The sequence below is a fragment of the Plectropomus leopardus genome, chromosome 20 (genome assembly GCF_026936395.1).
Source record: "Plectropomus leopardus strain MGB_pleo_1.0 chromosome 20, ASM2693639v1, whole genome shotgun sequence".
In the NCBI taxonomy this organism is placed as follows: domain Eukaryota; kingdom Metazoa; phylum Chordata; class Actinopteri; order Perciformes; family Serranidae; genus Plectropomus; species Plectropomus leopardus.
Genome location: NC_142195.1, coordinates 25,662,020 through 25,679,806, shown reverse-complemented (window position 1 = coordinate 25,679,806; position 17,787 = coordinate 25,662,020). Strand labels below are relative to the sequence as shown.

General features: G+C 39.9%; 1 protein-coding gene across 1 annotated transcript; it reads right to left on the bottom strand.

The window, feature by feature from the left end:
• Positions 1-10,411: 10,411 nt before the first annotated feature.
• On the bottom strand, positions 10,412-17,502 carry LOC121960281 (uncharacterized). Its single transcript, XM_042509933.2, has 3 exons — positions 17,380-17,502; positions 15,477-15,911; positions 10,412-15,061 (listed from the first exon to the last, which is right to left on the bottom strand). The coding sequence occupies exons 2-3, from the start codon at positions 15,782-15,784 to the stop codon at positions 14,596-14,598; spliced, it is 774 nt and encodes a 257-aa protein (XP_042365867.2). The 5' UTR covers positions 15,785-15,911; positions 17,380-17,502; the 3' UTR covers positions 10,412-14,595.
• Positions 17,503-17,787: the final 285 nt, after the last annotated feature.

The window sequence follows — 17,787 nt, the reverse complement described above, 5'->3', positions numbered from 1 at the left end:
GGTCTTTTTTACTGCAGCTGAATGCAGACTGGTGATACGGAGCAGGCGAGTACACTGATTCCTCGACTTTCAAAAAAGCAACTTTACACTCCAGGCAACATCGCTCACACACTGTGGTGCCCGGCCAGCGCTCCTCCTCCATCGTATAGCACGCACGCACAGATACACACAGAGTTGGTGGTGGTTAGGTGGGGGTGGCGGGTCTTGCCCCGAGCACCGTTTGTCCCACGAACCTCTGCTGGATCCAGTCCTACATGGCTGCCACTGAGTCTGTTCTTGTATCACTTACATCACTGTCTGGTTAAAATCAACCCCTATGACTCTGTCTGAACAACTTGAACTCTCAGGCTCCTCAAATCATTATCGTGAAAAAATACACCCAATAATAGTTTCTTCTCACCTGCCACCATAAACATAAACTAGCTTGCATTATGTGCAATATTTGTCTGACTCCAGTGCACCTTAAAACTATATTTATGTTCATTAGAATAACATATAAAAATGATCAAAAATTACATGTCAAAATGTCATTTCCTTAGCTTCTTCCTCATCTTCCACTCCAGTAAATCCACAAGGTTCGCTTTTTAACCCTCTAGTGGCTGAATGATCTTTAGTTGATGCACTCTACATGTAACATCCTACATTTTCCCACGTGGCCCATGTTTGTCAGACATGCTACATTCTGGCCATTTCAAACAAATTTCATGTCTGTTTCCAAATGTTTCAATGACAGGGTCGCACCATCCACCGTAACCATGGCGACTAAAAGCATATGACTTCTTTGTCAGAGCATTTACATGCCCACTCCTCACAGGACAAAGAGCACATTTTAAGATTTAAAAAGGCCGTCTGGATGGAAACACATTATTAAACAGCAGGTTGGACAGCACGCAGCCTCATCCAAATTCTACAAGACCTTTTGTGGTTTACACAGAGACATGTGGACCCCTGAACTCTTACTGTAAGACAAACACATCACATTTTTACACCCCTATCTCATATTTGTGTGTTTCTCTACTGTTCAGATACAATTTTACACATTTGGACACTGATGTTTAAACCTCCATGAGGGTGGCAACCTAGATTTTTTAAAAAATATTTTATCATTCAGACAGCCTGTTCTAATTTGCAAGTTGTAACATACTGCCATTTGGTCAGTGATTTTGACGTTAAACAAAGACACCTAAAAGCCTTTTTTTTTTGCAGCTGGATGGCACCTTTTGCAGTGGTATGATATGCTACCACATGGTATCAGTTATAAACGCTCCCAGGAAGGATGGAATATAAGTTGGAAAGTCCCTGTGTAGCGGGTTTGAGGGCCTGATAGGTCCAACAAACCCCGGACTTTCACGCTCTTTGCTTTCAATATGAACTGTAAGCCAAATGATGATTTTTTTTTTCTTTATATAAACCTAACCATGTGCTTTCACTGCACTAGGAAATAAAGGTAAATGTGAGTTGTTTTTTTTTACTGACCCAAGTTTATTTTGAAAAGTCTGTATGCATCTGACAAGCAGAGACTGTACATTTCCTGTGAAAACAGAAGTGTATTTTAAAAAGACACAAAGCATTTACCACGCGTAAGTTGACAAGCCGCCACAGAACGTCAACAGATGCAGGGGGAAACCTAGCGCAAATGTAGTCATGAGTGGCACAAACCAACCGCCGATATTTGATAGTTTGAGATGAGAACGTGTTGTTGTTACTACAGTGGCAGCAACAATTGAGTTGGTCACTTTTTTCAGTTGCACTGTTGCTCCCTAATGGAAGAAGGGAGCAGTAGTGAGTTTGGATTCAGAGCAGTTACAGTGGAATCCATCTGTGACTCATGGCACAAAATATGTCTGCAAGCAGCCAATATTAATATAAAAAGATAATTCAATTGGCTTTTTGGTGGAGTTTTACCCATCTACATTATATTCCCAGTTATGTAACTGATTTAATTTAAATGCAAAACCATGACTCCATAAAATTTCCATTATTTTCCAAACTGTTTGGACATTTCAAGGCTGCTCAGGACAGTCCAACACACTGGAGGCAAACATAGTCCACACTATGAAGAATTACTACTTTTAGGACTTTGAGTCCAGCAGCAGTTCTCTTACTTTTGTGACCATGAAAAGATTAAGGCCTTTCTTTATGTGACTAATTCACTTGTTGAACATTGTTTGTTGAACATTGTTTCGAACTGGGCGCTTTCACACAAAACAGGAATATTAAGCAGCAAAAAACTGTGTTTCTTGGAGTGAGGTAAATTTTTCCAAGCTTGCATATAACCAATAAAGGTATCAACTGAACACATTGTGCGGAACAGACCTCATATGATTTTCAATGACTTAATTTCCTGCATTTTAGTTTTATGCACCAATTTCTGATGAAAATGTCTTTTTGTAAAGAAAAACTAAATTCAGGTGATAGGTGACAGTTTAAAATCCAGTATTGCAGTAAGGCTCTGAGGCATTATGTGCTTTCAGAGCCTTACTGCTGAGTCAAACACATAAAGCCATCATTTACTTTTTCATCTTCTTTTGTGTCTTTTGTTAGGAGACTTAACCACTTTAAAAGTCCATGTTACTGTAAGATTTTTAACATTATGACACTAAACTTATAATATAATGAGATTCAAGTCATAATATGTCAAGGTAACAAAATGTACCTGTCCTAAAGGCTGCTGTGCATTACATTAGTTCTCTATGGCGATATATTCTTACTTCCAACTTGTCACATATCGTTGCCACCTGTTCAGTGGAGTTTGGGCATCTACACATGATGCTCTATATCCCCGGTGCATCTGTTGTCAACTGCCTGTCAGTTTACTCCTGTTAAATGCATACAGTCCTTTTCAAAATAAACATATTTCTTTGTGCAACAAATGGACATGCTTTAGGTTCAGGTTTAACATTCTTATAGGAAGCAAAAACCACCCTCCTGGATGAAAGTCCGGTGTTTGTTGGACCAATCCACCACCACATCCTAGGGACTTTCTAGCCCCTTACAGTACTTTGTTATCCAGTGGCGTTTCAAACCAAAGCCATACGTTATTATCTGATGCTGCCAAGTGGTGTCTAACACCATCAGTAATGATCAGTAATGCCAAAAAAAAAACACTGTCCCTTACTGATTCAATACAAGATGCAATTTGTCCTAGAGTTTCATGCAAAGAACTAGTAAGGATAATGCAAACAGAATCACTCAAATATTGGTAGCAACATGTCCCTACTGTCCGTATACACACCTACACAGAGATGTCAGTGACCAGTAATCTGTAATTCTTCACAGTTAAGTTGTTCAAAGAGATTTGTTAGTTTTTGCCTATCACTACTGCCACGTCATTCTTTCCTAACAAACTTTTTAAAAGTGCAATACTAAATTGCCAAAGGATACCTCAAATATAGATGTAGCCATAGAACTGTGTTTTTCTTGTAGCAATTTTCCACTGGTAACTGTTGCTGACAAAATCATTCTTTTCTCCGTCTCTCTTACAGGAAGTGAGGATTTCAAATTGCATTAATTCTAACGGCTCCCACTTTGCAGAGCCATCACCGGAGGAGGTGGAGGAGGAGGCTCACATCTAAATTTAACACCTACGATACATTCAGAGAAATTGATTCAGTTTGCTCCCAGACATACTGTAATCACTCTGCTTTTGAACTGTCTCTTCCTGTGTCCTCATGTTGCCCTCAGTAAGACAAAAGCTGGAATGTCTCTTTTCAGCAGAAAAGATGCTGTTAAAAGGATTAGACTGTATATTTTCTTTTACTGCACAGTTGTGTGTGGTGAAGTGATATGTTTATTCTTTTAAGTAGGTGATTTTGTGGCTTTTAAAAGCTCCAATCATATTTTCATCCGCAGATGGGCATCTTTTTGCAGCTGAACTGATTTGGACTCATGAAGATTTGCATTGCTAAAATACCTCTGTTGTGCTGCACAGTGACAAATCCAGAGGCTCCGTTCCAAGTTATCCCCCAAGATTTACACCCTCCGGTCTGCTGAAATCAGGGCAAGAGCAAACGGTCCAACAGAGATGGAGACAAAATGAGGCTGAACTGAAACCCTGAGGTGCCTGTGACATGTTTGTCATATATAAGTATAGCTATGTATACATTTGTGACCACAGCACTCAGTTTTGCCTCAGCCAAAAAGCAGCCAAAACTGGAGATATCTTTGGAATTTAAAAAAAAACCATATTAATGGACAACAAATAAGAACTTATGTTGTGTATGTTTTCCCTAAAAGTTGTGTATCGAACGCCATTTGACCAAATCAGAGTAACTCTTGGACAGTTCCCCAAAACTTTCCAGATCTTGCCATTTTCTGCCTGTCCACTGGGTACCATCACACCCCCCTATCATTTGCCACCTGACTGCCCTGCACACCTGCTCCTAATTCCTTAATCAGCTCCTCTGGCTCAAAGGAATAATTAACCCCCCAAATGACCAACTGTATATCATTAACTCACCCTGTGTTACGTTGAATTTGTGAAGTAAACTTTGTTTTTCTTCTATGCGTCGAATGTGAACAAAGAATCCAAAAAAGTGGAGGACATTCTTGATTGATTTAAGACTCTTAAAAGCCAGGCTCCATTGACAAACGCTGTAACTTTGCCTCCCTGAACACAAATGTAGCTAGTCTTTCACTGCATTTTGGACAATCCTTATGAGTGCTAAACACATTCTCATCCCATTTCATCACATATCACTGCTTAGTCAGTGCCATTCATGTCTCCTGCGTTTGTTGTTGACATTCAGGGATGGTTTGTCAATTTAAGCCTGTTAAATGCATTGTGACTTTTCAAAATACAATTGTTTTTGCAGGAAATTTAAAGTTTCTCCCTGTTAGATGCATCCAGTCTCTTTCAAAATAAACTTACGTTGGTAAAACACCTCACATTTAGATTTATTTCCTTGTGCAATAGAATCACGTGGTTAGGTTTAGGAAATAAGCTTTATAGTTTGGCTCAACATTCATTCAGGAAGCGAACAGTAGACTCCAGGGTGAAAGTCCAAGGTTTGTTGGACCCTTCCACCATTGGTCCCATCCTCCCTATAGAGGCTTTCCAGCTCTTTATATTATTTTGTTACCAGATTTCAATCTGACATCTCCTAGCAGAGTTTCATACTGCAAAAAAAACAGTTTTCATCCGCCTGCATATCCTAGTGCCGTAAAATGTGGCTTTTTTCTCAGTGTCTGACGCCAACATCACTAAACAAGCGAGGGAATTTTACACATTTGGAATGAAAACAGGCTGGTGTGCTGATTCATTGTCCAGCAATTTCTTGAAAAGTCCCTTAAATTAACCTTCCTCTGCCTGCGTGTTTCTGCGTCCTCCTCTCTCGTTGCCCATAGCTGACCTTGTGACAGGTTTTCATTCATGTGAGGGAACTCATTGTTTATATTGATTATAAAAAAGTCTATCTTAAAAAAATCATTTATTTTTATTTATCTATTTTTATTTATTTTGGGTGGATTAAACAGGTCTTTTTTAATGAAAAAAGAATCAATAAGATAATTAAGTGTGCGTGTGTGTGGGTGTGTGTGTGTGCGTTACTGCATACAAAAGGGCTGACAGGTGCTCAGCCACCTGCCTGACTCAAAGTGCAATTAAAGTTCTGAAAGTCATGAGTCAGACCAGCAGGGAGACATTTGATTCAGAGCTTTTCAGCTCAGTCAGTGAGATGGACACGTCTGGCAGGAAATGAGAATGTGTTAATTGTTTTCTTTGGAGGTGACTGCGGATCGGTAGACAGTCCACCTCGGTGACACTCAGACGTACAGTAGATGGCTGCTGGAAGTGATGATGTGATCTGTGTGTTTCTTGTCAGATGACAAATATTAAATATTATGACAGATATTAATGACATGTCCTATTCTGACACCTATACACAGAACCCCAAATAACTGGACTTATTTCTCTGAGTGATCTGAGATTTCACATGTTATTCATGTTGTTTGAATTTAAATGTCACGACTACTTTTTGTAAATTAAACTCAATACAGTTCTTGCAAGGAATATTAATCATTCTCTGTCATATAGTGTATATACTCAAGCAGCCAATAGTTACATGTTTTAATATGCTTTCTGACTGTTTCCCATTTACCAGTTTGCACTGCGTTATCAGTAAAGTTACTGGTGATTTTTTTTTAATGCAGTGATCATGCTTTGCATTTATTTATGTTCTTAAACTAAGTCGGCATTTACTTTTGATTTCACCCAGGACACAAACACAATTCTCCTGGATGAAAGTCCTGTGCTTGCCTGACCTGTCCACCTCCTCTCCCTCTCGCCCAAAGTGGACTTTGTCTTGATTTTGACACTTTATGTCGCTTTCATCGCAAACACTTTGGCCATTAGAGGTCGCATTGAGATTGAATATAGGTGTTCATTCATTATGTTTTTATAACTTGTATCACAGTTTGAGTTGCTTCCCTTTCTGGTGTTTCCAGAGTCACAAACAAACTTTTAATCGCCATGAGTAGCAAAATAAATCAGACACAATCCTCGCCATAAAATCTGTTCAAAGGCACCTTGACAATAACTCAAACTCTGACCTCTGTGTCACCGCCATGAATATGGTAATAAGCTCAGACATTACGAAGTCGATTGAACCAGAGCTTGATGAGTGTGAAGCGTTTATTAAGCATTCAGTTAGAGACTAATGAAAGCCTTTTAACCCACATCTCATCTCCACGCTCAAGCCAAACTGAGGTTGACACTAACGTCCACTTTGAAACACAAGGCGTGAAACTGATCCTAAAACATACTCAGATCTTAAAGGTTCTCTAAATGTCCATGTGGTGATAAAAGTTCTTATAGAGCTGCACACTTTCTATTAATGAATGTGGAGTCTATGATAAGCTTTAATTAAGCTGGTACCAGACATCCAAAACAGGCAGGGAACTAAACCAAAATAAACTTTACACAATTGCAAGTGATCTGACACTAAAACACGGAAAACACACACATTCCTTAAAATATAAGGTAAAGAGCGTGTTAATGAGGGACAGGTGACAGTAAGGCTAATGGGGAACAGGTTTAACAAATAAGGGTGGGGCACACAATCACAGAGGTGGGGAAAAAAAACACAAAGGAAATAAGTAAAGCAAGATATTACACATGAGGAGTGACCTTCAAAATAAAACAGGGAACAACCAAAATCCATGCTCATAGCATCCTTTAAAAAAAACAGTATGAGTTGGGGTATTTAGTAATATCTAGTGGTGAGGATTACAGTGTTCATTGTTCATAAAGTTTGATGAAATCTGTGTTTCGCTAAGCAGTTTGGCATGTTGCAGGTGAGCTCCTGGTCCAACCACCTGCTAATGCTTGTTTTTGTTTTTTTCGTATAATGTGCACACTTTATTTGCGATTCAAGCATGGTGGTGCAACATAGCGATCTCCGTAGACGAGGACCTTCTCCCTAAACGGCTCATTCGAAAACACGACGATTCTTATTTTAAGGTGATTATACACAAAAAATATGTGTTCTGTATTCTCCATTTCTGCTTATATCCCCTCCTAAATCCTACACACTGGACCTTTGACGGACAGCTACGAGAGCTATCAATACTCTCATAACTCTTGAATTAAATAAGCATACGTTTTTTTTTGCACTTTATTGCACTTTTTTTTTTATTATTTTATCTGTGCTTATTATTTACACCATAGCACTGAAGGAACGCACTTCCATTCCCCTGTTCACTGAGTATTGTTGTGAATGGAGTGGAAGAAATTCGACTGTGAACCTTTTTTCATTTTGTTTCTTATCTTTGGGTGTAAAGACCAGAGCAGGCTCTTGGGGACATTAGCAGGCCTTTAGACTTTTAATCTTGTCGTGTGTGTGTGTGTGTTTTTGTGTCATCTGTGCTCATACCACATTCAGTGTGACTTGAAAGGTTCAGAAGGCGAAGTTCTTCAGCGCTCCTCAGTGTTTTCTCCCTGACAAGGAGACACATTAAACTGCGGCACCAATTTCCGCCCAAGCTGTCCGATGATTGCCATCAAGAGTCCTAAACAGCTCGCTTTCTGTCCTCTACTGGTCTATTAAGACTCTGTTCATTCTCAAGCTCAGTGCTCGGAGACTGACTCTTCAGTGCTGTGTTGACATCTGCAGGACAGACAACAATTACCTGAAAACGTACAATGATACATTTTGTAACGGATAATGAGACCTGCTCAGCCTTTGTTTTTCAAATCACTTATCACTATTATGTTCATTTTTTTTTTTTTCTTTCTTCCTCTGTTTTCGCTCTTGTAACCCAAGTAGTAACATTACTTTGAAGAATCAGGCTGCCTTTATTATGTTAAAAAATATATTAAAAAATAATTATTTTCCGACTGAACCCTGATATCAAACAGAATTGTTGCACTTGTTTCCATCTTCAGTCTGACATTGCCTCAACCGTTGTTTGTGTTCACTAGAGACTAATGTAGCCACCGAATCCAATGTCATTTTAAGTCCACACTGATGCGTAGCCATGACAACATACTAGTTTTGTTGTTTTAAAAGTGGAGCGGGGAGAAGTTAAACTAACTATGATGGCAGTGATATTGAGATGTTGCTGTAGAACACCCTCGATAGCAGCATCATATTGTCTATAGCAGTAGCCAAGTTCATCACTCCTAATTCAATTTCAGCGCACAGCTTGACAGAGCTTGACAATGTAATTAGTCCCTTCAAGGTGCTCATTTGACTGCTTTTGATTTCAACTGAGAGACTGTGTTATGATGCTCGACAAATCGGTCAACTGGGTGGGGTTGGTGGGTTCAAACGTCTGGACCCATGCAAAATCGAGGCATGCCATTGTTCTTGCAGCCAAAAATTCAGAAGCCGTTTTAATCAGATATGCTATTGGACCAAAAGTCCATTCATGCATCAGTTTGTTATCCCCAAAACAAACACCCATTGCTCGGAAAATACCCACTCCCTGCAGTTACTTTCAGATTCCACACAGCTTTTAAGTTACCAATCCTGGGTGTTTTTATTGACCTATCCCTTTTGTGCTACCAAACTTGGGGTTTTAAAATAAAACATGATATTTTGAGTGGGTTTTTTTGTGTGCCTAAACATAACCACAACTTTACCACAGCTTTGTTGACAAATGCATCGTATCTGTAGTCTGCAGAAACATAAAATGCAAAAAAAAAATTCTGACAATGTCTAACTGCAGAAAGTGTGTATGTTTGGAACTTAGGAGCTGTGTGTGCTTGTTTTGGGGCTAACGAGCCGTCAGAGAAACTAGCTTTTGGTATAACTGGACATTCGGACAGGGCTTTGGATGTTTGGACCGTTGGAACAATGGGCAGTCCCAGGCAAAATAACTGTTATACGAATTATCAAAACCCTCACAACGGTACACACTGGACCTTTGACGGACAGCTACGAGAGCTATCAATACTCTCATAACTCTTGAATTAAATAAGCATACGTTTTCACAACGGTTCAAAGGGCACGGTCCCTCCCTCTCAAGTTATTTGTTATTATACCTATTTAAAGTCAGTTTAAGCTGTTTCATTTTTGTTATTTGTTTGTTCTCTGCTAAAAAGAGAAAAATCAGTGAGTATACCATGACTTTGTTGTTGTACCAACAAGGGATAAGTTTGTGTTTGTTTTTAATGATTTTTTTTAACCTTTTTATAATTGAAAGTTTGCATCTCAGGAGATGTGCCTTTATATGGCCATTAGTGGGTTAATTTATTTCCAAAATTTATGATTGAATATAAAACAGTCTGGATGTGCTTCTCAGTAGACCACATCAATTTATGTTTAACATTAAAATTCCATTTACTTTCAGCAAGCACCTTCAACTCGTTCATCAGGATGTGTTCCAACTCAAGAGTCAGTGGAATTAAACACACATTGTGTTTTTAATTAAATTCATCAGATGTTTTACCTCCACCTGACCATGCTTGCCTCCCTCAGTTTTATAAGTCACAGACCTGTTTTGGTATCATGCAGAGGTGACGACACAGAGGGCAGTTGGAACAATGGCCATTTCCTCTCAATGTGGCTGCAGAGATTAGAAAATGAGCCGATGCAATTACCAAGAATCTGCAATTTGAGTCAAGGACTTCTGGGACAAGGCATTTACAGGGAGTCAGGGTCCGATTTATGAACCAGCAGAGTGTCAACCATCAGTCAGGTCTGTTCCAAGCAAAACTGTGTTTACATTTGTTTCAGGAGCAAGGACACAAAGTTTTAAGTAAGAACCTGAAACTGCAGAGTTGCACATGTAGATGTCCTCTGCAAATGCTTCTGTACATAAGAAATACCTGCAAACGAGTGATACACCTAGCCGTTACTTTTTTCTTTACTGTCATCATGTTGTGGGACGAGCATCTATTCACACACACTGAAATTATGAGGAATGGTGTTGTATCAGTGGACAAATAACTAGGCTCCATAAAGGTAACCTTTGTGCAATTTCGATTTTTATTTTTAACTTACAATACAGCACAACAAAAAGACAAACAAGAGATGGTACTGTAATAGTATTGTGACTATGTAAAAGAAGCACACAATAAGAGGAGAGAGCCTAGCAGCAATTGAACTAACTAACATTTTCATGTTAGTGTCACATATTGACGCTTTGCAGTGGACTTCCATTTCTGTCCTTCTATGTCTGTTGTTGACTTTCTGGGATGCCGCTACCATGATGTCAACAAAAGCACATGGCAACCAATGCCGGGTAGTCAACAAAAGCACATGCCTGGGCAACAAGGGCATGATTGGTTAGGTTTAGGCACAAGAGGCACCAGACTCCTGCATAAAATTCTTGTTGGACTTGTTGTAGGCACCTTTGTGCTCCTTATATTTTCTTGCTACCCGCAGTGTTTCACCCTGATAGCATCCAGCGGCGTATTATGCAGACTAGCCTGGTTCCCTCAGGCCGTGTTATAAACTGACAACATCTGTCTGCATATCATGCTGCCATAACAGATGCTATCCACAGGCATATAATCACACCACGAATAGCTCTGTCCATTCTGTTGATGCCATCCAGAAGCGTATCATGCGAACACAAAAGGTGGCTTTTGGTGTCATGATCTTGCCTAAATCTCTGCAAAAACGGCAGTATTTGATGACTTTGGAAGGAGAGCGGGCTGGGCTGTCTATCACTGCTGATCAGAGAAGATCAGAGCTGGTGCCAATAAATATCCATGACCACTGCAGAGTCATTCGTCCTGGAAATGAATGCCGAACATTTCCCACTAAAGACAAAAGCAAGAAATTGGTGTGTGTTACTGGTTTTTTTGTCCAGTCGAGCTATGAATAAGAAAAAGGATCAGATTAGATACAGACTGAAGAGCTCCCTCTGGTGGAGAATCTGCAGCCTGCTAAATGTGAAAGGTTGAGTTTGTTACCAAGTTACAAATCAGTTCTATAAGGTGCTTTAAGTTACATTATACATGCATATGTTGCATTCAAAAATGTAGCACCAACCTGCACTCCATGATTTAAGGATAAAAAAAAGATGAAAAACACAAAAGATACCATTTGCACGTAAGAAACAACACAATGACAATGGCTTAATGTATGTTTTTTTTACCACTGTATGAAGCATCCCTATGTGCACTTCAAAATGGATAAATTACATTTTGAGATTAAAACCTTCAATTAATATTAATCAGATCCAGGACACAAACACATTCGTATTCATCCTTGCATGACAGTCCCTCGTTTGATTTAATTGCAGCAGCAGTATATTGTTACAAATGTCTTTCCTGCTCAGCTTACAACCAATTAAGAGACAATTCTGCAGTACATGCACAGATTGAATTAACTGGCTTTTAGTATGGAGACAGCGTCCCCACCAGCAGACTTGGATACAGAAAAGACTAAGGAGGCATGTCACACAAGGTCTCGGTTTTCAACCCGGCAAGCAGAAAGCAACAAACAAGCTAAAACAGCTTCCCTCATGAATTTACAAACTATTGTTGAATTATAAATGAGAGGCTTGTTGGGAAAATGTGGTTAAATATTGAAAGAAAACTTAACAGCTTGTTAAGGGCCAAGGTGGTTGCTCAGGTTTCCATATCAACCATAGACAGATGTCACCTGAGTGTCAACAGGGCTACTTTAGAGAATAATGAATCATTTCTTAGTCTAAACGCTAAGGAACATTTTTTTTTTAAGTTGAGTCTGTACTAATTATATCTTTGTTGTGATTCTGAATGTGCTAAAGAGATGAATTAACTGTTTAACATTCATATCTAAAGTTGTGACATTTGTTTGAATAACAGGACATCTTCAGACGCATAATTTAAGACTGTAAGTGAAGGAAATGCAAAGTAGGATTTCTACAGAGAGTCAGAGGAAACACAGAGAATGGTGTGAAACAGGGAGGGACCCTTCCATGGAAAACCAGCTCAGGAAATGCCTCCCATTTAGGAAAACAATGGGCTATGTTACAATAAGTACACTCTAAACATGAGGACATTATATCTGTCAAATAAAAAACTATCAACATTGAAGAATAAAAAATTATGTTATGCCAAAAGATCAAACTTTTTTCAAGACTCACTCACAGTGAAAAGCTTTGTAAACCTTCAGAGTTTACACCATGTTAATTTAACCAACTCATCTTTTATCATGAATTATATATGATTGCTACTTTTAAGTCCTGTCAATTGTTTCATCCTCACATTAAGAGCCATTTACTTCTTTTCATGAGTTCAGCTGATGAAATTTGGACATATTACAAAATCTGTGTGTGCTGGTGGGGAATTAGATGTGATGAGATCAACACCACGCTCATATCTGTTCATTAGATTTAAGGCTACAGCCAGTAGACAGTTAGTTTAGCTTCGGAAAAAGACCAGAAACAGGTGGTACCAGCTAGCCAAGCTCTGTAAGATGGTTATGAAATCTGCCTACAAGCACTTCTGTAGATCAATAGTTTTTTTAATCCAAGCTGAAAAATGAAGTCAATGTGAAATCACCCAAAACTGCAGTTCCTCTAACGGCCACTTGAGACTTGAGACTTTTGTTTTCTAATTCCAAGAGAGGTATATGGAGAGTTCTGTTTTTTTTTTAACTGTGATCCAAATTAAAGCAAAGGTTACAAAGTTCAGCATTCACTTCAACCATTCCCACTACTCTCCCTGCATTTGAGCCACAGGTGCCATATCGAACATTAGTGATCCTGGTCTAAGTGTGATGGTTAACAGAAAACTCGAATTACTGCATCAGGACATGGGGGATCAGCCTTGACATTACCCTACCAGTAACTATTGGTAATTTGTAACTCATTCGCTTTCCGTCCAACTTTGACTTCCTCCCCTGGGAGTCAGTCCAGGTGATCATCCAGGTGCTTTTCATCTCCTACCTAAAATACTGCATCTCCTCTCTTGATACAATCCCTGTGTGAGCCACACAGCTGCAGCTAATCAAAGTAACTGCCCCATCCTACCTCCAAGCCACGGTCAAACCCTGTTCTTTGTTCAGGTCCCACAGGGGTGGAATGAACTACCTACTGAAGTCAGGACAGCAGGGTCACTTGGGGACAGCCGCCCGTCTGCCACCACAGGTTAAAAACTAGCTTTACAGACCACACTTTAACGCCATGCTTGCACTTAACTCAATCCTCTGTCTTAATAAAAAGCCCCGAGCAATTGCATCATAACTCTCCTAAGCATGATTATTTAGCTCTAGGGATGCACCTCCCATTTTGAAGAAAAATGTCTTTTGTTGCACTTATAAACTTGGAGAAAAGCCTCTGCCAAGTGTGACTGGAAATGTTGCCTAATTAAAAACTCCTGTCAAGGCAATTAATCTGTTGTTAATTTGGTGAATTTAAAAGTCAGTCTAACTTAAATTCCAGTTCATTTGAGGTCCAGCTGCAACAAAATTAACATCAGAGAACTAGTGGCAACAAAAGCACCATGCTGCATTGCCTCATGTTGCCATGTGTTGGCCAGAAAGTTGCACATTAACATACCAACCCAAGGGCTAACTAGCAAGTATGTTTTGCACTTGCATAATAGGAAATACCTCTCCGTACCAGCAGACAGCAGTCTATAATCATCACTCAAAAAGGAAACTGGAAGAACATCTTGACACTAATAAGCCAGTTAGCTCATAAAAAAAACTTCCTTACTTTCATTTTTCTCCTTGTGCACTGAGCTGATATGCCAATCAGAGTGACTTTATTCAGCGATGGGCTCCACACCCGCTGTTTGGCAATGATAAGTTGGGGAAAAAAGAAGACTAGCACCGGAAACGGCCACCAGTGCAGGACTACCGCAGCAAAAAGAGACATGGATGTTCTTCGACAGCCCAACAATATTCTTGTACAATAAAGTAGAAACATTGAAAAATGGAGACAAAACCACTCTGCAATGAAACAAAATATAATTATAGTTGAGATGTTTCACTCCAAACTGCAACTTTTTCACAGAGGTCTGGCACAAAATCTCGGAGGATAGTAAATGAATCAGAATCAGTGCCCCACAAAACCCAGCCTTCAATTTCTGAAGTTTTGGAGTGCCCTGAAAGTATCTGAACTTCATATATTTGTCTGCGCCACACATGTACACTGTATACTTCCATCAGAAGAACTTGTTTTTTCACCACAATCTTCTCACATCATCAGAGGTCAGAGAGACGAGTGTTCAAAAAGGATGACTTTTGATTGGTTGGAGAGGCTGGAGAGCCTGGAGGGTCTGAAAGCTCCAATCCGAGAGTACACCTCAGCGTCTGAGCAGGCGCCCCACGACAGGTGAGGGCTGGGTGGAGTGGTATGGATCACAGGCAGGGGGAGAGGGAAGGCCAGGACAGAAGGTGTTGGGGTGAGAGAAGGTGGAGGGTGAAGTGGTGGTGGTGGCAGGACAGGAGGTGGCGGGAGTGGCAGAGGGGGTGGAGAAGACACCGGTGGGGGCGGAAGTGGGGCAGTGATAGTGGGTGTCACTGGTGTTACAATTTGGACTGGCGATGTGGCTTCAGGGACAGTCCCATTCTTTGTTGGCAGGTCCTGACATGATCCAGCATGTTTGAATGTGTAGTTGGCGGTGTGGTAGAAACTGTAGTACTCGAGAGCGTGCCTCGCCTGCGCCAACCGCAGCCTGCAGGACACAAACATGACACAAGTCAGCACAAAGTTCTTTTTTCTTTTATTCCTTTATTTAATCAGGTAAAGTCTGATTGAGAATGAATGAATACTTAATCCTTCATTCATTTATTGGCAGTAACCACTTATCCTCTTAAGGGTTGCAGGGCAGCTGGAGCCTATCAAAGCTGTCATTGGCTGAGAGGCGGGTTCACCGTTGGCAGATCGCCAGATTATCGCAGGGCTGACACACATAGAGACAGATGACCATTCACGCTCACATTCACACCTACAGCCAATTAAAAGTTACCACTTAACCTGCAGGTCTTTGGACTGTGGGAGGAAGCCGGAAAACCCGGAGAAAACCCACAAAACAGAGCATGCAAACTCCACACAGTTACATCTGTTACATCTGCGACATGTCTACACACCTGTGTCTCAGCTGTAAGAGTTTGTACAGCAGCAGCAGGATTACAGCTCCAGCCACAGTCACCAGAAGCACGGCCACCCTCGCATCCAAGCCAGAGCATGATTTCCCAGCAGCTCCAGGTGAGCTGCAGGTCCCGGGCGGCTGTGGAGTCTGGACAGGTCCCTCCATACCTCGCTTAGGATTTATGATGGCCTGGGCCAGGACGGGCTGCACAGTGTCCAGTGGGATTGGGTGTTGGAGTCCAGCAGTGTCAGGCTGGGGAGGGAACTGGAGAGAAGTGGTGCTAGTTACCGGATGACCAACTTGCATTGCTGCCAGGATTTGTCCAGAGGAGTGTTGTTAAATGTTAATTATTTTCACATGTTGAATTCGCTCTGAGAAGTGTGACGAGATGTCTCTGAGAAGCTGGCTTTAGACGTCAGAAGTGTCGGATGCTCTGTAAAATAAAAAGGTTCTCAATCACTACATGATTCAAATCATGAAATAAAGACAAACAATGTCTTTGTGTCATTTTCCATTCATGTTTCTTGTGTCTCCTGCATCCTTTACCCAATTAAGTATTTCAAAACTACTTTTTTTAGGATGCAAACAACGCAAAAAATATAAATAAAATCGAATAGTACCTACAAAAAGAGCCCCACAGCCACCAATTGTTTAACTCCTCACATTGTTAAAATTATGAACAGGCGTAGTTAAGGGTGTGTTTGTATGCAATGTGTATTTCTAAAGTCTAGCATATACATGCATAGACTTAATTTCCTTCCTAATGACCTATTTGAAAAAGCAATGTCTTATATTGAACTTGCAATAACTGATGATTTTGCAAGTTGTGAACACAATATTGACATCTTATCACCCAATATGCTGAGCTTACTAGCAAACAGTTGCTTATTTACATGAAAATGACACTGGGAGTGTTGAGTGAACAAGTGAACAAAAACAGTAAAGTTGCAGCGGTAAAGCTAAACATTGAGCTGAAACCCACAGTAAAGCTTCCTAAAACCAAGATCAGCCATGTATTTGGGTGATAATTCTCTGCAGGTTCATCACTATGACCAACCCCTCCCACATTATACATTGTTGCCACATAAAAGTATCTATTATAGCCACTTCAAACAAACTGCATTGTTTACATCCATGTTTCCTGGTTAGAAATTTCCTTTTAATCTCCTTGCCTGTATTATAACTTTCCTGGTGCATTAAGACAAGCAACTGTTATTCAAAAGAAAAGCATAAAATCATCTGCATAATGTGCTCTAAAGCAGTGAGCTTAGTGCCTTTTAGTGTTTGTGTTTTTAATAGCCTTGGTATATGATTTCAAAAATAAAAATAAGCCTAAAAGTAATTTAAAAAAAAACTTTAGTAGTGCCATTCCACCACTGTAAACGTAAGCATCTAACGATTTTAAAGTACTTTTTAAAAGCAGTTTTTTACTTAATACTTTTAAGTACTGAAAAGAAAGATACCAAAAGGTCTTTAAGGGTAAATAAGGTGCCAAAGTGCATAAAAAGCATAAAAATAGAGCTTGTGCATAAAAAAATCATGGAGGGGGTTATCCCCTGGGACCTTCCTTCAGAGGTCCGCGCTGAGCCCCAAGTCTCCTCAAATCCTAGCAACGCCCCTGCTCCATAGCTGAAATAAGATAATAATCTACACGGCATAACAACCATGCAAGAAATAACTAATAATGACAAATTCTTAAAAAAATTGAATGTAGTTTTTTAGATGACAACTTCAAACAAGTGTTTTATTCAAGTGAAATCATAAAACCAAAAAAAATATTTTCATGTGGCAACATAAAAACCAAAAAGATTAACTATGTACCAAGTGGACAAATACAAGACAAAAAAATATGCTACTCTTAAAAGTTTGTCTGAAATGTAAACAAAAAGTTTGGAACTTACTTCATTTAAATTTGATGGCGTTCCTACATTCGTTAGAGAACCGAACACAACCAGAGTGCTGGTTAACAACTATGCAGCTTTCCAGGACCAAACTCCTAAGCACAGACCAATGTGAGGAAGCTGTGGAAACAGCAGGAAACAGTGCACTTCCCTGACACACGATACAGAGATGTGATTGGAGAGCACTTCCTATCACCATGGTTACAGGAAACTGGTCAAGGATGTCTTTTTTTTAAGTATTTAATTTCTGAACAAAACACACAAACTCAGAATAGTAGCTCACAGAGGGTCTGCTGAGGAAAGAGATACTTGTTATTCTGCAAGTCTTATAGACGAGCTCTAATCTCTGCTAGATTACATTATTGCACATCATCCATCCATGTAGCATAAAAAAGCGAATTAAACATT